Consider the following 27,391-nt stretch of genomic DNA (forward strand, 5'->3'; position numbering starts at 1 on the left):
AAACAAATCTACAAAATAAATGATGACAAAGCCAACAGTTTTTCAGATCACCTGTGAGTATTCAAAGGCATAGACCAAGGTGAACACCATTTTATCTGGAGAATCAAACAGCTGGTTTGTCAATAAGAGAAGATGGGGTGGAAATTGCAGATGTGATGGGAGTGAATCCTTCTGTACTCAATTATTTTGTTTTGTACTTCATTTATATCAGTATTTTAAAGATTTGTTTTCACTTTGACAATGTAGTCTTTTTTTGAAACAGCTAATTGCATCCGCTGTAGTTAAATAAGGTAATACAAGATAAAGAATGTAAAGAAAATCCAAGGGGGTAAATCATTTCTGACTGCTCACTGCACACACCAGAAATAGCAAAAATATGAGAATTTGTTTGAAATATACTCAGCTGCAGAACAACCATCTTTCAAGAATGGATGAGGGTTTGATATGAACACTTTTTTGGCTAGATTTAAAATTAGTTAGGCATCCATATATGATTGGTGGAGTTTTGGTGCAGTATGTTCTGCTATGATAAGCAGGTCACTAAGCTGATTGTGGAGAATCCGTATTACTGTAAAGATACATTATTTTGAATGAAGAAAAAAACAGACATATTTCTGAAAAATTTCTGTATTCCATCGACATGGATTTTAAAATAACAAGGATATTGTGCATATTTTTTTTAACATTAAGTATAAGTATTTGGCATGCATGATACAAAGGCACTCAAATTGTACAGATGGGCTACTAGGGATGAGTAAACATAAACACATGGGTACAAAACATGATTACAAGAAAGATGAAAAGGTAAGGTTCCAAATTATATTTGGCAACCCACACGACGCTGTAGCGCATATTTTCAGACACGGTAATCGTCTCTACTGTAGGTGGGAAGAATGGAAGGAAGGAGAGCAGGAAAGAAGCGCAATTTACTGTAATATCTTCAAACACAACAAAAAATTCATCAATAGATCGACTGTTAGATGTCCAGCCTGGCCTGCTGCTTCGGTCTACCGAGCTGTCTAGTTGGGCCGATGCGTTTTCCAGCATGTGTGCGCTGATGCTGCCGCAGACCCTGACGGTAAATGAAGCTCTTCCCACACTCTCCACACTCGTAGGGTCTCTCTCCGGTGTGAAGCCTGTGGTGCACCTTCAGTTCCTCAGCTCTGGAGTAGCCTTTCCCACAGACACTACACATGAAAGGTCTCTCTTTAATGTGGGTCTGGTAATGTGCTGTTAGGTACGAGTTTATTCGAAACGTCTTCCCACAGATGAGACATGCAAACGGCCTCTCCCCGGTGTGCTGCATCTCATGCAGCTTGAGAGAGGAAGCCGTGTGGAAACCTCTGCCGCACTGGGAGCAGAGGAACGGTTTCTCCCCAGTATGGATGCGCTGGTGAATTTGTATGTAGCTTTCATTGATGAACCTCTTGCCACAGTCAGGACACGAGTAGGGCTTCGCCTTGATGTGGGTTTTCATATGTTCTTCCAGCTTTTCTTTGTCATTGAACTTTATGCCGCAGCGGCGGCAGATGAGAAGCTGCGACGCACTCTGCTCAACTGCGTCTGATTCACCAGCGGTTTCTGTGTGCGTGGTGATGTGGTGTGCTTGTAAAGCTGCATGATTCTCACATTCTTCGCCACATTCCAGGCAACGGAGGGATGATCTGATCCTGGACTCCCCTGGCAGAGTCTTCAAGTATTCGGAGAGTTCTGACGCTATGGGATTCACCTCGTCGTCAAAATCCACAGCGCCCTTACGACCTTCACAGACACAAAGAGAGACATATCATGTTTTGCTATTCAAGTATAACACTCTTTGCATTGTTTAGGACTTCAGTTTTACTTCACTTATGGTTTACATTGAGCCAGGCAGGCATATATTACTGTACTGAAATCAATTTAGTTTTTCCAAGTTGACTTTGGCCCTGTTCAGACCTGGCATCAACATATTTATTTAGTTATTCCTTAAAGAACCAATGTGTAACATTTAGGGGGTGCATTGCTGCCTGCTGTCAGTGATGCGTCAGTGTTTTTGTTCCGGTGCTTTGCACGGAACTGACACCTGCCCGCCCACCCACTCGCTCTCATCCAGGGCTCTCTGAAGCTCTGTAGCCCACTGTCTCCTGGCAAAGGGGGCGCTGTCGGAGGCATGGAGGTCCCCGGTAGACAATAACCTTATATTTTTATGTAAATAAAATTACAAACATGTTGGATATTACTACTGACATTCCTGTAATATCACATCGCAACATCTGCTGTATCAGCCCTGTGTTTACTACGTGTTTATTTGCATATAGAGCGGGGAAGTGAGATCGGATCACAAGTGGTCACTGGAGACGCATTCTAATGCCAGGTGTGAACAGACGTACTTAAAGCTGTCCACTTGTGATCTGATCACCCAGGGCGCATGTCAATGCCAGGTCAGATTCTTCAAATATGATATGTATTGCTCTGCCTTCCTTTTCCATCACCATCACAGTTAGGTAATTTGGAGACAGGACAAGATTTGAAAAACTTTGTAGACAGCCATGCTGGTCTTTCTGCATTGCTCTGTGTACAATGATGCAGTAGGAAAAAGGCCAATTATTCGACTGGCAACTTGAGGCTTGAATTAGGGCCTCCTCGACTGATGAATCATTAATGTTTATTGGGCATGGTCATGGTGTATATTGTTTCAAATGATAGTTTTTGAATTAATCTAGGCACTCATACTGTACTGTAACAGCTCTCACCTAAGTGGACTTTGAAGTGTGTTTTGAGATTTCCCTTCTGGTTGAAACCCCGACCACAGATGGAGCAGCAGTAAGGTTTCTCTCCGGTGTGTATCAGCCCGTGCCTCTCTAGTTTGTAGGCATGAGGGAATTCTTTGCCACACACTGAGCAGTGGTACTCCATCTTTTCTTTGGGCTTCTTCAGGAGCTCAGGAGGGATTTCTATTGGAACACGGACCATCTTTCTGCCAGGGCGCTTTTTCCCTATGTGGGGACAGTGAGATTACAACGTTAGGCTGTTAATTTAATGCTTACAGCTAACCCTAACCCAGTTTATAGACTTATCAAAGCCCAATCACATACATACATACATACCAACCACTTTCTGTGTTAATAGTCTTAATTTGCTTGTTGCAGTAACTCTTGTCAACTTGCTCCGTTCTTCAAGTATTCTTTTTCTTTTTAGGTGCTTAACACTCAATCACAAACTCAAACTGTGTCACATATAATAAAGGAAAATAATAACAGCAGCATTTTAGATCTGCAGATGTGGATATCAAAGAGTATAGAAGCAAAAAGATGGAACTGGTGCTTTGTTGACAACAGCTGCTAGATGGCGCTGCGGTAGCGCTGCTGCCATTTTGGACTGTAAATGCCAATAAGTCCATAGCCATGGATGTATAAAGAGACGTCTTTATGTTGATGTTGCAATGCGTGTTACAGCGGCAGTTTATTCTTTTTCATAGCTGATGTTTCCTTTGTGTGCACACACAAGTTTTAAGATTTTAAATGAACAAATTAAAAAAGATAATCATATGACTATCCCTCAGTGATAAAAAACATTCCAAAAACAATAAATAACATTTTTCCCATTTTTTTAAGAAACACCTATGACCTAAATCAATCACTTTTGTAGATGGTACACATCGGCATGTCTTCCGGTAGGTGAAACAGGGTGGAGTGGAACTGCAACTGGTGATGATCATCAGAGACGCTTTGTGTTCTTGTTCTGAAATCTATCTTGATGAGTGCTTCAGAGAACACTGGAAAAAGTCCAACATCTATACTTATAGGCAGGTGTACATTAAAATAATAGTTCCTATCAACGATGTATCCATCACAGCACCAGGTTTATTTAACTGCAAGCAGCCATGCAGAAGCACTTTAACTATGCCCTACATTACCAGTTAACACACTGGTGAAACTGAGCTAGCCGTGGGGTAACATGGTATAGGATAACTTAAGACAATTCAAAACACAGCCACCCTTTCTTTCCTTTGACAAACCAAAGATCATGGCAAAGGATTAGCTGCAGCTGCACAACAACCACGCTGGATATAAATTCTTGGACCATTTTATTTGCACTTACCAGAAGAAACAGCAGATAGTTTGGTATCTTTCCTTCTTTTGTAAGGTCGCTTTGCTGGTAAAAGGAAAAAAAAGGTTATTGCTTTAGTCTAAAACATAAAACTGATGTTAAACTGTCGTATGAAAATGGGTTGGGTATCGAGAACTTGTTCAAAATTAGATTCATATTTTTTGTGAATTTGTTAGGAAGTGTTTTTCTCAAATCAGCTCCTCAGTCAGAGAAAATAAAGTTTGTAGTAGACCTACTAATACTAAAAGAACTAGACATATTTTAGTTTTCTTGATCAAATAATATGCAATGAATCAGAATCAATGGATTCAGAGTCAACATAATCAAAACGATACCCAACCGTATATTTTCTTCTTCTTCTTACCAGCAACCCGGCGGACAGTTTTGGAGGTTAATTCTTCTGATTCCACGATGATTGGAACATTTCTCTTTCTTTGGGTGCGCCTTGACACTATAAGATAAAAAGACTTATTATAAGAAAATAATAATATTCAAAATGATCATTTCAGAAGCATGGACATAAATTTAATGGACATGAAAATCACTCACTTCCTGGCTTTGCCTCGAGGTCTTCACCAGACAACACTGGAGCTTTTGAAACCTTTCTTCTGCCCCGTCGTTTTACTTTGTAACAAAAGAAAGGCAGTAAGAACGTATTCCCATGTGGAAAGAAACAGTTATTATATCAACAATCCACCCAACTCTTATTATGACACCTCTGAATCCTCCACATGTGCTACTTAAAGGAACAGTGTGTAACATTTAGGGGGATCTATTGGCAGAAATAGAATACTATATTAATAAGTATGTTTTCTTTAGTGTATAATCACTTGATAATAAGAATCGTTGTGTTTTCGTTAGCTTAGAATGAGCCCTTCATATCTACTTAGGGAGCGGGTCCTCTTAGCGGAGTCCACCATGTTGCACCGCCATGTTTCTACAGTAGCCCAGAACAAACAAACCAAACTCCGTTAACTTTTCCTGCTTGGGCCGGAGTCGATAATGTTGCTCGCTGCCATCACCGCCACTCTCTTGCTCTTGCTTCACCACTCACTTCTCACGTACACACTCTACGCAGTGGCTCTGCTCCAACTGGCTCTAAAGAGGGCCATTCATGTTACCGCCAGATCCTACACACTGGACCTTTAAGGTACAGTGTGTGTGTAGGATTTGGCGGCATCTAGTGGTGTGGTTCCAACAAACTGTGTACCCCTCGGCTCACTCCTCCCTTTCCAAAACCATGGTAACACCGTTCGCCTCGCTCAGAGGCCATCCTTCCCATAATAACACTACTTTACGAGCAACGGAAGTCAGACGGCTGTACAGCGGTTTTGCACTCTGCGGCTCACGATACCACAGTTTCACTAGCGTGTCGGAGAACTACGGTGGCCTTCAGGTAACGTAAAAATGTGAAAGTCTCTCTCTGGAGCCAGTGTTTGGTTTATACGTTCTGGGCTACTGTAGAAACATGGCGTAGCGACATGGCGGACTGATTCTAAGTTAACAAAAACACAACAATTCTTAGTTTCAGGTGATTATACACTAATGAAAATATAGTTGTGAATATTATATTCCATTTCTGTTAATACATCCTGAAATGCTTCACACTGTTCCTTTAAATCAATATTGAGAATGTGTATAATAATAATAAAGATCATCTCATCTCACCAGGACTTGCAGGAACTTCCTTCTCCGTGTCTGAGACGTCCAGCGACACCACTGTTATTTCTGGAACCTTCTTCTTCCTTCTGTGTCTCTTTCCTGGTAACATTGTGTGCAAAAGATAATGATGAGTCATAACTATTATTTACAACCTGTACGCTTTTCATTGTTCGTTTGACTTGCGTTTACCACGATATAAGGGCGAGACAGCTGCCATCTTTACTACTCTCTCTTTTTCCTCCCCTTCTTCCCTTTCTTCATCTTCCCCCACAGACACAACTTCCATGATGAGCGTTGGACTACTGCTGTCTCTCTGGTTTTGGCCTTGCAGCTGAGACTCGGACGGGACGACACCCTGCGATCATAATCATTAGAAACCATCAGAAACACACTGTCACCCAGGGAGGGTGTATACCATGTTTTTGTGTCTAAGTGACTAATGGGGACAACAATTTTTGAATTTAGTCCGGTATTGAGGGAGAACGCTGGAGTGATCATATCGGGCAATTGCGCACCGTCACTTACGTCCACTTAAAGTGTTTGTTTTTGCTACTGACAGGCTCAGATTGTTATCATAAGTGTCCAACAACATTATGGAAATGACCCTACAGAGAAATAAAGGTGGAAATGTGAGTGAGAGTGGGGAGAGGAGTGCCGGTGTTGTCAGAGTTTGTTGTGTTGGAGTACAGAAAGTGTAGCTTAGTGTTATCTAAAAGATTATCAGTGTCATGGCTGAATATTTATCTGATATGCACAATGTGGGTGTGACACAAGATTTCACAATGAGACTTCTCACAGCGAGACACACACATTAACAAACAGACCGGATCAAGTGAAAGGTAAAAAAACAAAAAAAAAAAAACATTTCGTTTCTCTGTAGTTTCTCCCATAATGTTTTCAGACACTTATAATAACAATCTGAGCCTGTCAGTGGTAGAAACAAACACTTTTAGATATGCCCGATATGATCACAATGCAGCCAGTTTAGCAGCAGCCTGTTACAGCGTTATCTCTCAGGACTGGACCAATTTCAAAAATTGTTGTCCCCATTAGTCACTTAGACACGAAAACATGGGGAAATAGGATCCAGGTTGAAAAATACCGAAGCAGGGTAAAGATAAAATGCATTTTTATAGTAGTAGTTATAGAATATAATCCAAACTATTCTGTGGCAGTCAAGTCATTTTTCCTTTTTGTCTATTTATCTACCCTACAGTGAGACCATAGACTGTATATAAGAAGTGGACGTAGTCACTGACCAACGAAAACACGGACAACTCCCAGACCGGACAACGCCATGGTAGCGACCTGTCAATCACAAGGTATTTCTTGTCTCATTTGTGGTCTGATAAACAGAAAATTCATCTAAATTGGTTTAATTTAAACTGGGTTGAAAAACCATGGTAATGATGGTTGCCATGGTAATGAATTACGCCTGACTATTCACCACACCCCCATTCTCTGTTTGAGAAAGAACGTTAACCAAAGCACAGGAAGTAAAACTGGCTTTAAGTTGGGCATACACTGTACGATTTTAGAAATGTTGTTGAGTAATTCCTACTCCTACTGTACGAGTACATCGTTCGCGATGTAAATCCAAAGCTCATGATTTATGTGCTCACACTGTACAATCTGTTAGCCGCTGCAGACCATTTTGGCTGTTAACAGTTGTCAATAAAGATTCGTCTGAAAGCTCCCTGGCAGGTAAAGCTTGTTTGCTGGCAGAGGTCTGTGCGGGTCACAATTCTAGCAAGGCAGAAACGTGCTGCCTTGATCATCTGTTCCATCCTGTCTATTGAAACATCTAAAGACAAGAGGCGCCGGCGTATATGGACTTGCAAGTGACTAGGAAGACGTGGACAGTATGGCTTGTCCATTTTGCAGAGAGAACTGGAGGCAAGCTAGCTACGTTTTACTATATCTGTATCTTGATAGCTACGCTCTGATTACTGTAAAAAAAGAAAACTAGAAAAAAGGCACTGACGGAAGGAAATGGCTCGAGGCTCTGCTTCAACTGTGCGAGAGCCTGTGGAGTTAATCGGTCCTCGGTCCCCCCTGCACACTGCACGGCAAACAACGCCCAATAAAGCTGAAATTTGGTCCGACTCTGAAATGAGTCGGGCGGCTCAAAATTCGGGCCAAGAAACTGACTAAAATCATACAGTGCATGCCCAGCTTTAGCAGATTTCAACCCTCCTTTATCCCCAAACAAAGCACTACTTTTAGCAGGCACCCTCTGCATGGACATCAGTCAGAAATAAAATTTGGGGAACACCTATGACAGTTCATTTAACAAGTGGATTATATTTCTGGTGTACAATAATACCCTTTGATTTCCAAGACATTTTCATATAGTCATTTCTAGCTTTCCATTTTCTCAAATTGGAGAAGTTGCATTGCAAAATTCCATTTCCGTCCGGTTTTGCAGGGCGCATGTTTAATCAACTTTATTGTCATTCTGGAGCTTATATATGTGGTACTGTTCAATTATATTATATTATATATAATCAGAGGTTTCAAGAGATTTGAAGGGGCCAGACCTTATATCTGCCTTTGTATCACAAAATTGATAAATTGTGTCTTAAGACAAATTACCTTGCTAGGCTGAGGACTTTCTCTGCAATCAGAGCCTCTGTCAGGACTGTCTCCTGTAAAAAAACAAGACAGTTAGCTCAGCTTCAAGAGATACCGGACATGACAACTGATATTCAAACTGTAGTTAATGCATTCAGGCCTAACATAAATGGCTGCATTCTACATTCAAAATAAAGGCAGTACTAATGTTGTGAGTTATAAATAAACTGCAAACGTGAACAAATGATGAACAGAACAGAAAACAAAATAACTAAGGCTCTTTACAATGGAGTTTTCATGAATTTAAAAGGGTCTTGTTTTGGAAATAGTTAAATATATGTGGTTGCCAAACAGCTACTTAAAATGTGCTTTACCAAATAAACTCATGTGGGAAACTGAAACAACAAGCTGTGCTGTTATGAATCACTTACCTGCATCCCATTCAACCACTTCTCCGTCAGAGTTGATTAAACCACTAATTTCTTCATCTTGTTCCTCTTGTTCCACCTCCTCCTCCTCCTCCTCCCCTGCCTGCAGTCTGACAGTCAAATGTAGCGTTTGGTCCTCTAAGTTTGCAGATGTCATCTTGAGTCCATGAGACATCAGGGCCGCACGTTCAGGTGAATCCTGAATACAGAACATAGTGTGAAAACAAGGCATTCATTTTCTGCAGAGAAGTAGTGACACCCGATTTGGACATTTCTCTCATTTGGCTGGAATGCATAGAGATAAAAAAAAAATAAAAAAAAAATCTCAAACCCAACTTTGTTTGATACTTAAATTAAACTACAATTTGCAGTTTTATTATTTCATAAATAGGGCCTCATGCAAAAACATTTTCGGATTCTTATCCTAAACCTCTCTTACTTTTTCACTGTGAGGATTGTTCGTACAAGTCGGATTCACCAAATTCTCTTAACAGTCAAAAACATTAATGGAGGAGGCCCAAGTCCCTGAGATGTGATCAGTATTATAATCAATGTTCCTGAAATTGCCATGAAAAGCTACCTGTTCCGCTCCATTTGTGGACAATTTGGAGTCTGAAACCAGCAGGCAAAAGCATAACACATTTAGCAATGTCAGTAGTGGTATTAGAGGTTGTTTAGGATATTTTCTAAACATTAATTTAACAAATAAGCAAGCTGATGTTGACCATATGAAACCACTAATACATGAGAGAGATTATTCTTTTTGTATTACTAATGTTTGCATAATGTTATATCACAAATTTCTACCAAAAAATATATATAAATGTACATACTGTTTGGTAAGGTGCTGATCTTTTGGTCTCTTCTGCTTCTGTTGTGAAAGATGTGCTTTGACTGTAACCCTCATCCCCTGCATGTGTTCTCTGATGGGATTTCATGCTCCCTTTGTGGCTGGGTGTCGTCTCGCTTACAGGGCAGGAGAAGGGTTTCTCTCTTGTGTTATTGCACTGATGCACAGTCACATTTCCACGTATACAGGAAATCTTAGGTTTCTCATCCGAGTCCATGAGCATGTGTCTCTGCCGCCCCTCTCTGGCAGAGGAGCTCTGCCCGTAGAGAGCGGGGCCTGCAGACTCCTCCGAACATCTCTCCACCAAATACACTCCCTGCTGCCTCTTTACTTCGTATGAAATGGAGCTCTCCAGGTCGGGATGACAAGAGTGCATGGAAGTATCCTCCTTTTCTCCCTCTGAGCTGAAGCTCTCATCTGTGTTTAACATTACAAACCAAAACAACAATGTGAAAAACCATGATCGAGTCATTTCTGTGTATGTCATCTAGTAAGGTGATGCGGATATTTAAGATTTTCCACTCACGATTTTCACTCACAGTCCAGCCTTCCTCTTCCTCTTTGATAATTACTTGAATCTCCGGTGTCTCACAATTATAGTCGGGGCTTGCTGGTGCTTTTTTTGAATCATGACATGGCGAATTCTGGTCATCGTAGTTTTCATTTAGACTCAGTGACAATGGATCTTGGAGTTCAGGATCCTATTAAGACATAAAGACAGAGACACACTCAGTGATTAATGAATGCAAGGCATACAGTAACAAACCTCAGAAACCTTTAAGTTTACTGCAGTTGTAATTAAGGGAAAATACTATACAATAATACAAGATTCCTCCGGCAGAAATAATTCTGAAAGCTGTTTAAACACATTTTGCATTAATTTTCTGAATATATAAATACAGTGAAAATAAAACCAAACTCTTCTGAACTTCATCAGACATCCATCAATCCAGTTTTTTTTTTTTACTGTAAATCAAAATGTGTATTAATTAAAACAATACCAAAACATTCAGACGACTTGTAAAAATTACATTAATTTGCATCATTTTAAATGTTGCAGCTAGTCAAGGTGGAGCTGTTAATTACTTTATATAATGTTGGATAGTTTAATCTATAATTATGCGTCATATTTTATAAATGTATTATAGGTTTTGGATGTAAAATCTGAATCTGCAAAGTATGCAGTTAAGGGTACAACAGATATGTTTTATAAAAATAAAAAAGTAACATTACATGTGAATACTCCAGGAAAGTACACGTACCATAAAATTGTACTGAGTGTTGAGCAGATGTACCCCTCCACTGCAGAACAAAGATTTCTAAATTCTGTATACACCGATCAGCCATGACATTAGGTCAGCATGGGCCCCCTGACCGGTCTGCGGCTACGCAGCCCCATATGCAACAAACTGCGATGCACTGTGTGTTCGGACACCTTGGTTTGGGAAAAGGTCTGGTTGGTGTTTGAGCCCATAAAATGCTTCATAAATTTTATTAAATCCAATTATTGAGTAATTATTTTTTGTCAACACATCACTGGGTGCGAGCTGCCCAGCCTGCAAGAACTGTACACCCAGCGGTGCCTCAGGAAGTCCCTGAGGGTCATTAAGGACAACACACACAACACAACAGCCTGTTCTCGCTCCTGCCCTCTGATAGAAGATACAAGACCCCCAGGACTCTCTACAGCACACTGAGGAACAGTTTTTCCCCCGGACCGTCAGACTTTTAAATAGATAATTCATACAACACCTTCTCACACAAAAAGTACCTCAATCATATGTCTTATACTGTATATACTGTATATGTTCTTAATGTATATGTTCTTAATATCCCTTGTACAAAGTATTTATTATATATGTACATTCATACTTACTGATATGTATATGTTCTTAATGTATATGTTCTTAATATGCCTGTATATGTTCTTAATATGCCTTGTACAAAGTATTTCTTATATATGTACAGTACATTCATACTTCCTGATATGTATATGTTCTTAATATGCCTTGTACAAAGTATTTCTTATATATGTACAGTACATTCATACTTCCTGATATGTATATGTTCTTAATATGCCTTGTACAAAGTATTTCCTTTTATAATTGTAATATAACTTATTATTTTTAATGGAGCTTCCCAGCAAAAAGCATTTCACACGATTGTACTTGTATGTGACAATAAACACCTTGAATCAAGATAGGTAATAACACTATATTTATATAAATATATCTATATATAGATATATTTATCTATATATAGATATATTTATTTATATATTTATATATATATATATATATATATATATATATGCAATGTTTGATATATATATTTATCAAACATTGCATATATATAAATAAATATATATCAAAAATTGCACTGCAAATTTCAACATAAATCCAAAATTTCATTGCTGGACTTAAAAATGCCTGTATAGTTGCAGAAACACATATTTATATAAGAAATGAGGCGTTTTGTGCACCACTTTGACAATAATGTTACAGCAGGCAATACAGTAAATAAACTTATGTTATGCATATTATATGTTTTGTGACGCTAGCCAGCATTATCATTGACACAGTGAGTTATGTATGATGTTTTCTTCACCAACTCTTGGGACATCTAACAAGCCTGAGAGTCAGAAGAAGTGCATCAGTCATCTCCCTGGATAACTTTGATCTGTTACTGAATGATTGTTTAATAACAAACGTCACCAGCTAACCAGCTAGCACACAAGCTATTCTGACTAAATGAGAAGCTATTGTTTAATTTAGGAGCGACATGAGGTTAATATATAAACCAATGTTTACCTCAGTCGACCCACACAGAACAGTTACTTCTGACTCATCTGATAGCAGGTTAACCAGCTGCATCCACCATCCACCTCTACTAGCTAGTTACCTACCACAAGCTACATCCAGCAAAGAGGCAGTTAGCTGCACCATAACAGCAGACAAGTTGTCTACGTTACCTCAAACATAATGCGATGTGGGCGCCGGGTTTGAAGGATGTCATAAGAAAGCCAGGGTGAAGAGTGAGTGAAGCTACGCTGCTGCGTTAGTGAGGATGACAGCAGCCTGTCATCAACTAGCCTGCTGCTGTCTGAACTAGCCTGCTGCTAGCTGGTTGCGACACCACTTCTTCTTCGTGTGTTTTTTGTAACAGAGGTTGTCATCCGTGGTGGTGGCAGGTCGGAGTCTGGAAGGCTCATACTGACACCTACTGGATGGTACTGAGTATGACATGTAAATATATATATATATAATATAAATTTGTATTTATATTTTGTTTAACCCTCCTATTGTCTTCCCGTCGACTGTGCAACTTTTGGTCTGGTTTGACGGTTTATATAAAACATAAACTATAAATTATCACCTAATTCTGTCTTACACTTTTTTTTTTTAGCCAACCTCGTTCCAACTCATTACCACAAAGTTTTACACTTTTTTTTTGGGGGGGCGGGGGATTTATGGTTAATAAACATTATTTCCATGAAATTACACCTAATTTGAGTAAAAAAAACAACTTCAATTTTTAATTATTTTTTACTATCAGTGGAACATAATATTGATGGATTATCACAGATGGGTATATGTCAAAGTTTAGTCAGAATATAATAAATATTATAATATAAAAAACATTTTCAATGGCAGCACATAATGACACCTTTTTAAGCCAACTTCATTCCAACTCATTACCACAAGTTTTACATTACTTTTTTCTGTAATTCATGGTCAATAAACTTCATTTACATGAAATTATACCTCCTTTTTGAGTATATGAACCCCCCCCAAGAAATTATGAATTACTTTCATCCATGTTATTTTGGGGCAATCAGATGAAAGAAACCCATGTTTGTGATGTGATGAAGTTTGAAAACGGGTCAAATTTGACCCGAGGACAACAGGAAGGTTAACTGCAATGTCTTTCTATTTTATCTTAACTTTACTTTACTTATCTGTATATACTGTAAAAAAAAAAAAAAAAATAGGTAAAGTTTAACTTAAAAATACCAAAAGAAATGTGATTTTGATTGTATAAATTATAAACAGTTAAAGGGACTGTTTGTAAGAATCAGAAATTGGTTGTAACAGCGACAGAATTGCCAAATTGTGATGGCTAGACAACTGGGTCAGAGCATCTCCAAAACTGCAGCTCTTGTGGGATGTTCCCGGTCTGCAGTGGTCAGGACCTACCAAAAGAGGTCCAAGGAAGGAAAACCAGTGAACCGGCGACAGGGTCAGACCCAAGGCTCATTGATGCACGTGGGGAGCGAAGGCTGGCCCGTGTTGTCTGATCCAATAGAAGAGCTACTGTAGCTCAAATAACTGAAAAAGTTAATGCTGGTTCTGATAAAAAGGTGTCCGAACATAGTACAAACACAGTTTGTTGCGTATGGGGCTGCGTATAGCTGCAGACCGGTCAGGGTGCCCATGCTGTCCTAATGTCATGGCTGATCGTGTATACTGTATATACTGTACAGGATATATATACATATATATATATATATACATATATATATATGTATATATATAAAAATCACACAAGTCAAAGTAAAATTATAATCTAAGGCAGGTATAGTGCAGTTAACTGAATGTAAACAGAAAGTAGTATGTATATGCATGATGAGAAGTAATATAGAGGTGTAAACAGGAATGTAGTATGTAATAATGAGAAGTACTAAATATATATGTATATATACATATATATACATATACAGAGGTGTAGACAGGAATGTAGTAAAAAGTATATACAAGTATAGTGAAAGTACAAGTACAGTAGAAGTACATAAAAGTAAAGTGACAATGGTAAAGTGAAAAAGTCAACATTCACCCATTCACATACACATTCATAAACTGATGGTAGAGGCTGCCATAGAAGGTGGTCAATGTGGGGCTAATTTTGCTGCTGGGAAGCTTGTGAGTTTTGAATTATTAATCTGAATCTGCAGAATAATTAAAGTAGATATGTGTAGTAGTCAAAATAAATGTCGTGTGAATGGAGTAAAAAGTGCAATATTGACCTCCAAAATGTAGTGGAGTAGAAGAATAAAGATAGGATAAGATAATATATGCCTTTATTAGTCCCACAGTGGGGACATTTGTAGTGTACAGCAGCAAAGGGGATAGTGCAAAAACAAGATGCATCAGTAAAAACAAAAAGCAAGATACAACACAGTAAAAAAAAAAAAAAAAAGAAGCAAAACAAAGGTAGACAGACATATAAAATATGAACAATTTAAATAGAAGGAAATATAAAAATAGGAACAATATATACAGTATTGACAAAAAACAGATATTTACACAAGTGTACAAGTGGAAATTTGATTTTGCACAGTGATTGGAATGGAATTTCACCTGAAAGTATTGCACAGTATAAATTAAAGTCACTCCTGAGTAGTACTGATATTGCACAGTCATTGTACAGTATAGTGTAGTTATTGTCAGTTTTTGGTGTGTAAGTGGTCTACTGGGAGAAGTGCTGGTTGTGGAGTCTGGCAGCTGCAGGAAGGAATTGACCTGCGATAGTAGCATAACAAAGTAGAATAAAAGTAGCATAAAAATGTACCTCAAATGTGTACTTAAGTACTTAAGGCTAGGTTCCACCACTGCTGTAAATACAGTGGTCTCTTCTGCACATACAGAGCCAACTTGTAGTAGCAGTAGGTTACTGTTTTGTTATTATCGTGGCCAGGAAAACTTCATACTTCAGTCCAGAATCTGATCTGAACTTTGAACTGAAGCATTTCTGAAATCAGCTGTTTTTTACAACATCACCGAGGAAGACTACAGACGACACCTTCCTCTGTCCTCTTCTCTCTAGTCCAGCTGCAGGGATAGGTCAGCTGAGCGTGTGACCAGTAGTGATGGGAATTCCGGTTCTTTTTAGTGAGCCAGATCATTTGGCTCAGCTCACCAAGACCTCTTTCGTTTTACCACCTCTGCCTTTTATAATTCAGCCAAATTTAGCGCTGTTTTGACCTATGATTAGTATGTGTGCACATATATCACTTAAATTATTCAATATAAATATACTAAACCTTATAATTTCCAGAATACCGTAATTTGACATGCTGCTTCGTTTCTGAGAGAAGAGGACAGAGGAAGGTGTCGTCTGTAGTCTTCCTAGGTGATGTTGTAAAACCAGCTGATTTCATAAATGCTTCAGTTCAAAGTTCAGATCAGATTCTGGACTGAAGTATGAAGTTTTCCTGACCACGATAATAACAAAACAGTAACCTATTAACTTACACGTTGGCTGTACATGTGCAGAAGAGACCACTGTATTTACAGCAGTGGTTGAACGTATAGCCTTAAGTATTTAAGTACACATTTGAGGTACTTGTTCAATTTTTATGCTACTTTTATTCTACTTTTTTATGCTACTATCGCAGGTCCTTCCTTCCTGCAGCTGCCAGACTCCACAACCAGCACTTCTCCCAGTAGACACACCAAAAAATGACAATAACTGCACAATACTGTACACTGACTGTGCAATATCAGTACTACTCAGGTGTAACTTCAATTCATACTGTGCAATACTTTCAGGTGAAATTTCATTCAGTCACAGTCAGTGCATGGAGTGCTCTGATCGTCCTATCATTCTGCCTTGAATTAATTAAATAAAAACTCTTGGACGGGAGCCGGCTCTTATCGTTCACTTAAAAGAGCCGGTTCTTTGAACTGGCTCGTTCGTGAGCGACACATCACCAATGACGACTGTTAACAGGTACCCGGATGTGTGCGCTCTCCACTTCCACAGCAGCAGTGACACCGGAACCATGGCGACAGCTACTCCAGCAGAGCTACATCTCTCCTCCGTGGGCGGTTTCACTCAGGGTTAACTAACGATAAGCACACATTGAGTTATTTTAACCAGCTATTATGTCATCCTCCTCCAGCCGAGGCCACTCCTGAGACGAGGTAATCCTGTCAGCTACTGATTGTTATGCTAACGCTAGCTAGCTGGCTAACTAGCTAGCATATCAGTCTTAAAGCTCAAACTGTTATACCAGGAAACTGTTTCTTTCTGCTTCACAGAGCAGTACCTGTTGTTGTTGCTGACCTAGATCATGTTAGTAATGAGCTAACGAGTACAGATCTGGATGTGATAGCTCAAGTTAACGCTGGTTGTTAGCAGAGTAACGGTAGCTATGTAAGATGTCAGTGTGTAAATGAAGGCTTTCTTTCTGTCTCATGGTTTGATGATGATCAGCTCACTGTTTGGTGTTTAAAGAGGTGGCATGTAACTCACGTTAAGTGCATTTAATCAAGTACAATTAGGAGGTACTTGTACTTAATTTGAGTCTTTTCTTTCTACTTCTTCTCCACTACATTTCAGAGTGAAATGTTGTACTTTTTACTCCATTGAGATAAGATAAGATAAGATATTCCTTTATTAGTCCTGCAGCAGCAAAGGGGATAGTGCACAAAACAAGATGCATCAGCTAACATAGTAAAAAAAGAGCTAAACAAAGTATAACAAACCATTTAAATAGAAGGAAGTATAAAAATAGGAGCATTATATACAGTATTGACAATAAACAGATTATTTACAAAATTGCACAAGTGGAAAATGATATTGCACAGTGATAATGAAATGAAATTCCACCTGAAAATATCAGGTTATTGTCAGTTTTTGGTGTGTATGTGTAAGTGGTCTACTGGGAGCAGTGCTGGTTATGGAGTCTGACAGCTGCAGGAAGGAACATTACATTTATATGACAGCTTTACAAAGTCAGATTTTTGCACAGAAAACATATGAAGCTTTTAATTGTAAGATAATAGTTTGTCATTTGTCATACTTCATGGTTCCAACTTCTCAAATGGGTCATTCCATACCAACTGGATGAATGGATTTTCTTGGGGAAAAAATCATGTGAAAACGTCTATTACATTCATGGGACCTTGCAAATCCTGTTGCTCTGCTGTTATTTCGGAAGTTTGTGTATTATAAGCCTCACCAATTGCTTATTTTTCCACTGGATTGGGTTGAAATGTGTACTGGATATCCAAGAAACCCTAAGGATAATTTGCAACATGTATTAATTTAAATAGTTGTTGCTGAATGTTTTACAGTAATCAAAGCAATACAAGTTATGGCTGTCAATCGATTGAAATATTCAATCGTATGATTGTCCATAGTCAATCACGATTAATCGCAAACTAATCACACATTTTTATATCTGTTCAAAAGGGACATTAAATGGAGATTTGTCAAGTATTTAATACTCTTATCAACATGTGAGTGGGCAAATATGTCTATCATTATCATTATCATTATCATATCTATCATTACCTCAGCGATAAAATATAATGCAGACTTGATTTTCACTGTGATGGATTCACGCAACTCAAGAGTTTGCTAATATTATCATATTGTTAGGAGATGACTGAAAGCCAATGCACTCCTGGAAAAATACATTAAATAATCATTATAAAAAACTCAACATCATGGTTTAGTTGTGATGTTCAATATATGTGAATTGTAGTAAATTGGATAAAACACTGGGACAGTCCTTTGAATTGAAAGTTGTCTCTGAGAAGCTTTTAGAGACTGTATTTTAAAATTTAAACTTTTATCCACATAGTTCTTCTTTTGTAACCTTGTTTCTCCTCTTCTTCAGACTTGGACATGTTGCACCAGATGGAATTGGATTCATTAGATGACGGTCTGGGAGCATCAATGGAGGATGCCCCTCACTTATCTGAGTGTCCTCAGTCGAAGCCCTCCGCCACCGACATCTCAGAACATGAGTTCTCGTGCCACTGTTGCTACGACATCTTAGTGAACCCCACCACCTTGACCTGCGGCCATAACTTTTGCCGCCACTGTCTGGCTCTGTGGTGGGAGTCCTCTCACAAGAATGAGTGCCCAGAGTGCCGGGAGAAGTGGGAAGGCTTTCCTAAAATCAACATACTGCTGAGGTATGCTTTTCACAGCCACACCATATCAGGGAATGCATGTTTGATTTTCTGACCACAGTATTCACATTTCTCTCACAGTAGCACAGTAGAGAACAGAGACCTACTGACAACTTCTAAAGACAAAAAACATGTGTGTATCTGTGTGACAGGTGTGGTTCAAATACACCCCATGAATTGAGTTTATTTAGTGTGATGAATTCACACCTCAATATATTTTATCGAACTGTTGTTTTTGTCTTGAGTACTTTCATGCATAATGCAAATATTAGGCGTCGAAAAAAGAGACATATATATATATATATATATATATATATATATATATATATATATATATCACACAATATATATATATATATATATATATCACACAATATATATATATATATATATATATATATATATATATATATATATCACAATATAGCACACTATAACACGTTTTCTGGTAATTCAATAAAGAAATAGTCTGTATGAAATAACCACACAGTGAAGCCTATTTTTTGATACTCCTGTGAGAATTTAATACTTGACAAATGAAAAGCCCTTAGTATTTTCTCATTTTAAGAGCTTGAGTGCAAAATGAACATAACAGTTTTAAGTGAAATTATAGAGAAAAAAGAAATAAATATTGGCCTAGCCTATATCCTGTTTGAAACAATATATAGAAACATACACAGTATATGATAGACATTTCTATATCATTTTGACGATATATATCGTCATATTGCCCAGCCCTAACATATAATATTTGCAGGCGAGTATTTTGCATTTTCCTGTTGTTTATTCGGTGTGTAAAGGCCTATGGAAGAAAAGAAACTTATGGAAGTATGTACAAAAATGTATGGAGTCAGTGTTAGAAATTACCACCCACAGCTACTTCAATCAATCAGTGAAGCAAAAACATGCGTTTGTTGAAAATGTATTTCCTTTTTTAATGTAATAAGTAAGAGGAAGCAAGCTGTTGTCATCAGACACAAATACTGTATCACCAAAGAATTCGGGAAAAATTAATACGGCTAAAAATCTATACAACAGTATGAGAGTGGAGGAGTTGGGATTATCTTTGTAAACTGTTACTGATGCATATAACACACACTGTTTTAGTCTGGGAAAGAGAAAGACTTGATTAGGGTGTAAATTGTCCCACTTTCCGGATGTTTAAGAGTTTCATTTAACTGTTTCAAACGGCACGAAGCAGAATCACACACATTTTCCTCAACGTGGCCTTGAAGCATGAGCTACGTTAGTTGATGCTAAAGAAAAACCCCAAAAACATAACCATTACTTCACCACCTCTTGCTGTTAACTTACTGCTTTCCTCTCTAGGGATGCAACTGACAAGCTGTTCAGTGAGGTCGTTCAGCGGAGGAGAGCAGAGATTCAGGAAAACCCCAAAATCTCCCGGAGCCTGCTGGCCTTCCAGAGGTAGTACAGTATAATCTATGATGCAAGCCGTTTTTGGTGTAATGCTTTTGAACAGTGTGTCTTAGTATATCCTGAAAAGAGTACTCCACTGATTTAACACTGCACTCACTGAGACTCACGATGGATGGATTAAAACCGAAAGGATCACAATGGACACAGCAGAACCTGAGATGCTGTCTTTTTTGTCCTTCCTTGTCAAAACCTGGTGCATATATTACCCACAATGCAAGTATAACAGAGATCCCTTTGACAATAATGATATTATCCCCATGAACTTGCCTTGTGTCTGTCTCTTCTGCTTTCTCTTATTCAATACTGTTTGTGGTCTGAAGCAGATATCTACATGTTTTTTAGGTATGGTGACAACTTGGGTAGATCCAGGACACACCAACACAAAGGAACAGGCTTCTTCTTCTCTGGAGTCCTGACTGCACTCACATGTGTGGCTGTAAGTACACAACGGCAGTAAAAAAAACAAAAAAAAACAGTGGTGGTTAATATTTAAAGGTTATCACAGTAGTGGGTGAAGAGGTCAGTGTTCATATCATGTGGACAGATCATGTTTATTTTGTCCATGTGGCACTTGGGAGCAACGTAACTGTGTGTCTTGCAACGTGGCAGTAAATGTGTGTGTGTCTGTGTGTGTGTGTGTGTGGGCTGCTGGCAGCATGTAAACAGATGAGAGCATGGTCCTGTTTTTGACCCTACTTCATAATGAATATCATTGTAGAATTTAGGAAAGGGGGCCAGGGCCTGTGTGCAAAGCAGCAGTTTGTTTTGGATGCTTTTGAACTTGTGTTTTCTTTGTGTACTGGAACATAATATTCCATGGAAACTGAGATTCGTTATCAAAATCCGTCATCATGCTGGGAAAAAAATAGGAAAATAAGTCCCAGGATTAAAATACTATTATCATTTCAAGTGGACATGGAGCTTCAGTTTAATCAATGTTTAAATTTTTTTTTTGTTTAGAAGTGATCTTGCTCTTCCAACTTTACCAAATGACACAAAAAATATGGGTTTTGCCAACCACAGCCTTACAGAGCTTGGTCTATGAATCTGCACGTTAAGCAATAAATTCTCATAACTGCAAATGAAAATGAGTATTTAATTGTTTATAAAGATGTGATAAGTAACACATTTTATCAAATCTTACTAAAATTTAAGAGCAAATGTATATTTTTAGTTGATTAATCATGCTGCTGCAGGTGTCAAACACCTATAGTGAACTCTAGTGGCAATGGTTGATTTATGCAAGACACAGTAACTGGATCACATGAAGGCTAAACCAGAGCATTGAACTGTTGATTAGTTGGCACCAGTCTGGCCTATGAGGGACTCCAGCCACCATGTAAACCTGTTAATCCCAAACTCCTCACCAACAACAGCTTTGGGAACTACATCTTTTATTTGCATCTAAATATAATGTATAATTCATCCTGCTGTTGTATAAGCAGGATATAAACGAGTGTTCACTGTACCTTTTTTTTTTGTTAATATCTATGTGTTTCTAGGCGATGGTGCTGGTGTACCACTGGAGCAGCGGTGTGGTGGAGCAGCATGACCTGCTGATCAGTAAACCAGTGTCTCACTGGACGACGGAGGAAGTCGTGTCCTGGCTGGAACTCTTGGGGCCCTGGGCCCAGCTTTACAGGGAACCCTTCCAGCAGGAGAACGTCAATGGGAGGTAGAAAAATTACATTTTATTTCAGCACAATTTCTGTTTGCTCTCCTTGTCCTGAATTTGAAATGTGGACATATTATAGCCTACAAAATAGAGCCATATTTATTCAACATATTGTCATCTTTGAACTGTAGTACATTGTTTTCTATTGAGGTTTAGACTTTCACAGACACAGAAACTCATGTTGCGGATCATTATGTTTATGCCATGTGGTGTTGGATTCCTTTATTTTAGGCTACTGTTGATGCTGGGGGACGAAGAGTTGTTAAAACCTCCTTACAGCATCGAAAATCAGAGTCACCGACGGGCTGTTCTGGCTGAACTGGACAGAGTTAAAGCCCTGGGGGTCAAACCTCCGCACAACCTCTGGGAGTACAAGGTAACAAAGAGTCCTTTCTGCTCCAGATCATACCATGACAAAACCACTGATTATTAGCCTTTTCAGCGTACTGTATGTTGCGTCTTTGGTTTGCAAGTATTTGTCCTGTTGTAGTTCCCATGCTGGTAGTACTTCCAGTACTTCTTTGCATCTTTAGCTGAGTAAACATGAAGTTGCTATATCGGAAGTGATTGTAGCTCTGAGCAAGTTTGTGTAAAAGATCTTGTTTTGCTTCCACCTCCACTACAGTAGCATGCAATTAATGTATATTCAAGGATTTGACCTTTGCTTTAGTGTTATACAACATTCCCTTCATTTAAGCTCTATTATTGGGATTTTAAGATGCGAGTCTCCAAATAGTGTTTGTCATATTTCTTATACTTCCTCTGTATACTTGTATTTCTTTCTCTTTCTGCCAGGCTACTAATGCAGGGAAGTCCCTGTTCCTGCTGTACGCACTGAAGCGCTCCCCTCGGCTCACTCTCTTCTACTTGTATTTGTTCGACTACTCGGAAACCTTCCTGCCCTTCCTGCACACCTGCTGTCCGGCCATCACACACATCGGCCAGTCAATGGAGAGCAGCTTCCTCAACGCACAGGTGACACTTTACAGACTGCGTGTGTCTTTCTCTCGGTTCATCGTGTCAGGACCCGGCTCTGCAGGAAAGACAAAATACGGGGAGCACATATGACTCTTTAAAGTAAAATACATTTATTTAAGGAAACTAAATTAAGTATGCAGTCAGTTCATCAGTAATATGTGGATGTGTGAACATGTAGAGGTCTAAGAAAACAAAAATATAGCAACCTAACCTAGAGAGGAGAGAGAAACGGACTGCTCAGGCACCACATGTGTATATATAGGTGACCCAGGTGTCAGCCATCACTCCTAATGAGCCCCTCCCCATATCAGGACCGGTCTTGAGGCCTACAGGCCCTTAAAACTTTTATTATGTAGGCAAACAGAGGTGATGGATCCATGATCACACACTGTAAAATAAAAGAATAACATTAGAATATTTGGCCCAATTTGAAATAGGCGTCATGCTAACAGTAATAAGTGGTACTAACCTTATTCAGACTAAAATATCACAACTATAATTACCTTAATGAAACATCTGATTGATAAGTTGCATATAAATATACTGTAACTATTGAGGTTACCAAATGTTCTTTGTATGACAGTGATGGTCGATCTTACTGTGAAAAATAACTTGTACTCATCTTATATTCATAAAACCACCTCTCAACCATCATCTTTTGTTTTCTGTGATGTTCCCGTGTTTGTTAGTTGGAGCCCAGTTGGCGACAGTGGGCAGAGTTTCTTGTGAAGTACCTCCTGCTTCCATACCAGCTGATAGCAGAGTTTGCTTGGGACTGGCTGGCCATCCACTACTGGACGTCTCGCTTCATCATTGTTAACGCCATGCTGCTGTCTGTGCTGGAGGGCTGTGCCCTGTGGAGACTCTGGACAAGAGCCAGGATCAGGTATAACCAGGGGGGAGGCCAGGTGCCATCTTTCTGGGTTTTTCTTTTACTTTCTTTCTGTTTTTAAATAAATTTTACTGTGGGATGCAGACCAGTCATTTCTAAGCTTTTTTTTTTTTATGCCTCCGTGCCGGTGACTGCCATGGTCCGGAGGCATTATGTTTTCCGGTTGTTCGTCCTACCGTCCATCGTACATCCAACCCATTCTTGTGAACGCAATATCTCAGGAACACCTTGAGAGTATTTCTTCAAATTTGGCACAAAGGTCCACTAGGAATGTGCTAATTATGATTTCACACAAATGTCTAACAGGATAAAATGATGAAGTGATGACATTTAGGAAAGACATGGATGTAAACTGCAACTTGACTGGTTGGCAGAGGCATACAAAGGCGAGGCGGTAATTTTAGTTTTTTTCAAGAGAAAATAAAATATAGCGATGTAGCGTTTGGTTGCGCTTACTTGCTTTTCTTGCTATTTTCACAGCTAGAAATGTTGCATGTATTTGAAAATTCCTACACTACTTAAACATTACTGGGAAATGTAATTGTCAAATTAAAGGATCAGTGTGAAACAATTAAGGGATCTATTGGCAGAAATGGCATATAATATTAATAAGTATGTTTTCATTAGTGAACAATCACCTGATAATAAGAATCGTTGTGTTTTCGTTACCATAGAAGGAGACGTTTATATCTACATACCTCTTCACGCAGTCAGCCATGTTTCTACAGGCTTGGTCCGTAGTCGATAACATTACTCGCTCCCGTCGCTGCCGCTCTCTCTCTCTCTGGCCTCACCACTCACTTCCCACGTATACACACACTCGAAGCACTCTACTCTTACAACAACTGGCTCTAGAGAGGATCATTTACATTTACGCGTCGGCCACCGTAGCTCTCTAACACTCTTGGCACACGGGAGAGGCTTCAGTTGGTTGTAATCTCGTCACCTCACCGCTAGATACCGCCAGATCCTACACACTGTTCTTTTAAGCTACATGTTAAGTTACAGGTTGGTCAGTTCCTGTGGTGGAGAAGGCTACATGCATTAACTTGTATCTTCCACTTTCTCACAGGTCTCTGCCGCGCAAGATGTGGAACCACATGTGGAAGATGTTATCTCAGGGGTTTGCCTTCGCCCTCCTGTGGCCTTTTGTCCCTCAGTTCGTGTGCAACTGCCTCTTCTACTGGGCTCTCTACTTCAGCCCCATCATTAATATAGACATGGTGGTGCAGCAGCTAATGCACCCAGAAACACAGGCACTGTAACAATTTGCATGCAGTCAGTGCCCAAATAATGCCGCACAGTTCACAGCAAATAAAACAGCCAGAAATCCAGTTGCTGAAGAGGAGTTTATTTTCAGCAGTATGCTCACATGAGACTGGCTTACTTGCTGTTGGAAAGGAAGTTTTCTGGCTTCCAGTCTTGTCTCTCTGCTGCATGGTTGCCATGTGGAACAAGAGAGGGTTTGAGCTATTGTAGGAGAATAAACAGTGAAATATCTGTGATGTTATTGATTAGGAGAGAGTGCTCTCTCTGCGTGCACAGTGCATTCACAAACCACATTGCCTAAATGGTCTAGAGGGCAGTTATGCTGATGATAAGTCATGTTCTAACATCGGTGGTAGTGAAGACTGGCCTCATGAGGAGTTTTCTGATCGCTTTGTAGCACTGAGATGGCTGAAGGTGGAACAAAACAAGCATTGATTCTATTATTAAATGTTTTTATGACATGTAATCCACAACCATTGGACAACTGCTGCTTTAAAAGTATCAGTTTGAATGAAGCAGTATTATACGTGTATATAAACCCCTTATTCTGCATGAACTTCTATGCGTTCTTGAAATCTTCAGTGCGGTTCTGGCTTTGACTGCGATCCTGGTGCCACACAGCTGTCTGAAAACTCACTCTACAAGGTTTGGTGATTGTGAAATGTGTCAAATGTTGAGGTTTGCAGTATTGCAGCCCGATGGGAACCCATAGTTGATTGAAAGGAAAACAAAACTTTATGAACAAATGTTCAACCCTGAAGCTCGTTGCAGGAATTCCAAGCGTTCATTTCACAATTCATGTTGGCACTTAGATTTGAAATAAAATGTGTTCTTAACAGAATTTGAGATGCTGATACAGATCTTTTTTCATTTTTAGGATTTTATGGAGGAACTGTTCATAGCAGGTTTTATTTGCTGGTACTGCTGACAAATATTGTGCTGCACCTTTTTTTTTTTTATTCTTCAGAAACATTTTGTTCGCAGTATATTGTATGTTTCCATGTGATGAGTGAGTAGAGCTAATCAAAGACCTTTTTATTTTTTACATTGTTCATTTGCACTTAAAAGTTCTACACTGTGATTTTGTTCTTAAATGTTCTATAATGACAAAGGAAAAATAAAGATTTTTAATAATATCCTGTTGTGGGGATTTTCTTTTTTTTATGACGGAGTAATTGCTGAGCAATTTAAATGTAATTAGGATAATTATGTTTATAAGGACAGTTTCAGTCGGGATGTGATGATCTGAACTGCAGAAATAGAAATGAAAAAATCCTGACTTCTCAAATAAGTTTGTGACCTGGCAGCCATGTTGAGATCAGCTGAGGAAATACCAAGCACCGCACATCAGCCGGAGCACAGCCAATAGGAACGCTCTCTCTGAAATGACCTGTGATTGACCAAAGTCTTCCGTCATGGGCTAGATTTTTTTAAAGCTTGAAGACAGAGCTATGAGGAGGTGCAGAAATCTAGTTATCTCTCAGAGCACTTGAATTACAATATGCTGAAAGGTTACCAAGGATTTTTTGTCAAATGATGCCAAAAATATTCTGCCAACTGCAGGTGTAATAAAAAAACAAATAAAAAGGCAAATTATATGTAATATAATGACTAAAACAGACTAAATTAAACAATATATATATATATTTATATATATATAAATATATATTTATATATATAAAAAATATAAATATATATATAGAAAAATTATATATATATATATATATAGAACAAAAAATAATATATATAAATATATATATATATATTTTTTCTCTATTTATATATATATATATATTAAATAATATGCTGAAAGGTTACCAAGGATTTTTTGCCAAATGATGCCAATAAATAATCTGCCAACTGCAGGTTTAATAAAAAAAAAATACAAAAAAAAAGGCAAATTATATGTAATATAATGACTAAAACGGACTAAATGAAACTATATATATGTAGAAAAAAGAAAATATATATATATATAAAAAAATATATATATATTTATCTATATATATTTATATATATATATATATAGAAAAATATATATAGAAAAAAATAATAATATATATATAAAAATATATATATATATATATATATATTTTAATATTTATATATATATATATTTTTCTATATAAATAAATAAATATATTTTTTTCTATATGTATATATCTGTATATATATATATATACAGATATATATCTGTATATATATATATATAAATAAAACCACGGTGATATTGAGGGGTAGGTTTTAAAGCGTACTAACCTCTATGAGTTTGATTGATGAAAACCTGTTGAACGTCCGCCCTCTAGTGTTCAACGGTCGTCAAGGCAGCAACGGCTGTCGCCATAACAACGTAGGGACTGTCTCAAAAGAGCAGCTAAAGACTCAATACGAAAAAAATAACTACAAACACAATAATTGTTGAAATTGACATGTGATAATGATTCAGACCAATTTAATACCCCCTTTTGACGTCACCAACTTTTTTTTGTTTTGTTTTTACGACGGTTGTTAAACGTCCCAGCGCTGCTTTTCAACATCTCAACAGCACTTTACGGTCTCTCCCTTACGTCATTGTTGCGGAAGTGAGAAGTCTACGTGTGTAAGAAAGGT

The 27,391-nt window shown here is 38.4% G+C and overlaps 2 protein-coding genes and 1 long non-coding RNA gene across 4 annotated transcripts; 1 reads left to right on the plus strand and 2 right to left on the minus strand.

The window, feature by feature from the left end:
* Nucleotides 1–609: 609 nt before the first annotated feature.
* LOC119485142 (zinc finger protein 33A-like) lies at nt 610–12,762 on the minus strand. Of its 2 annotated transcripts, XM_037764493.1 has the most exons (12): nt 12,575–12,762; nt 10,130–10,304; nt 9,587–10,020; nt 8,757–8,952; nt 8,347–8,399; nt 5,941–6,106; nt 5,758–5,850; nt 4,639–4,713; nt 4,454–4,540; nt 4,081–4,134; nt 2,733–2,975; nt 610–1,761 (listed from the first exon to the last, which is right to left on the minus strand). In XM_037764493.1, the coding sequence occupies exons 1-12, from the start codon at nt 12,581–12,583 to the stop codon at nt 977–979; spliced, it is 2,370 nt and encodes a 789-aa protein (XP_037620421.1). In that variant the 5' UTR covers nt 12,584–12,762; the 3' UTR covers nt 610–976. The 2 variants fall into 2 exon arrangements, with proteins under 2 accessions (XP_037620421.1, XP_037620422.1); XM_037764494.1 differs by lacking the exon at nt 12,575–12,762 and having other exon boundaries at nt 10,143–10,263.
* A 191-nt stretch (nt 12,763–12,953) lies between these two features.
* On the minus strand, nt 12,954–13,410 carry LOC119485148. Its single transcript, XR_005206196.1, has 2 exons — nt 13,270–13,410; nt 12,954–12,994 (listed from the first exon to the last, which is right to left on the minus strand). It is a non-coding gene; the product is annotated as an uncharacterized LOC119485148 (long non-coding RNA).
* Nucleotides 13,411–16,324: 2,914 nt separating this feature from the next.
* Nucleotides 16,325–25,917, plus strand: LOC119485144 (bifunctional apoptosis regulator-like). The gene is made up of 9 exons (XM_037764498.1): nt 16,325–16,526; nt 18,230–18,530; nt 19,857–19,955; nt 20,310–20,403; nt 21,470–21,642; nt 21,874–22,018; nt 22,438–22,617; nt 23,310–23,506; nt 24,585–25,917. The coding sequence occupies exons 2-9, from the start codon at nt 18,238–18,240 to the stop codon at nt 24,775–24,777; spliced, it is 1,374 nt and encodes a 457-aa protein (XP_037620426.1). The 5' UTR covers nt 16,325–16,526; nt 18,230–18,237; the 3' UTR covers nt 24,778–25,917.
* Nucleotides 25,918–27,391: the final 1,474 nt, after the last annotated feature.

Source organism: Sebastes umbrosus, chromosome 3 (genome assembly GCF_015220745.1).
Source record: "Sebastes umbrosus isolate fSebUmb1 chromosome 3, fSebUmb1.pri, whole genome shotgun sequence".
NCBI classification, from domain to species: Eukaryota; Metazoa; Chordata; class Actinopteri; order Perciformes; family Sebastidae; genus Sebastes; species Sebastes umbrosus.

Coding starts and splice junctions, on each gene's coding strand:
- LOC119485142 (XM_037764493.1), bottom strand. Junction 4,541..4,638: donor CCTCGAGGCAAAGCCAGGAA/GTGAGTGATTTT, acceptor TTTATCTTATAG/TGTCAAGGCGCACCCAAAGA. Junction 2,976..4,080: donor ACTATCTGCTGTTTCTTCTG/GTAAGTGCAAAT, acceptor GTCCCCACATAG/GGAAAAAGCGCCCTGGCAGA.
- LOC119485144 (XM_037764498.1), top strand. CDS start 18,238: ATGTTGCACCAGATGGAATTGGATTCATTAGATGACGGTCTGGGAGCA. Junction 20,404..21,469: donor CTGCACTCACATGTGTGGCT/GTAAGTACACAA, acceptor ATGTGTTTCTAG/GCGATGGTGCTGGTGTACCA. Junction 23,507..24,584: donor TGGACAAGAGCCAGGATCAG/GTATAACCAGGG, acceptor ACTTTCTCACAG/GTCTCTGCCGCGCAAGATGT.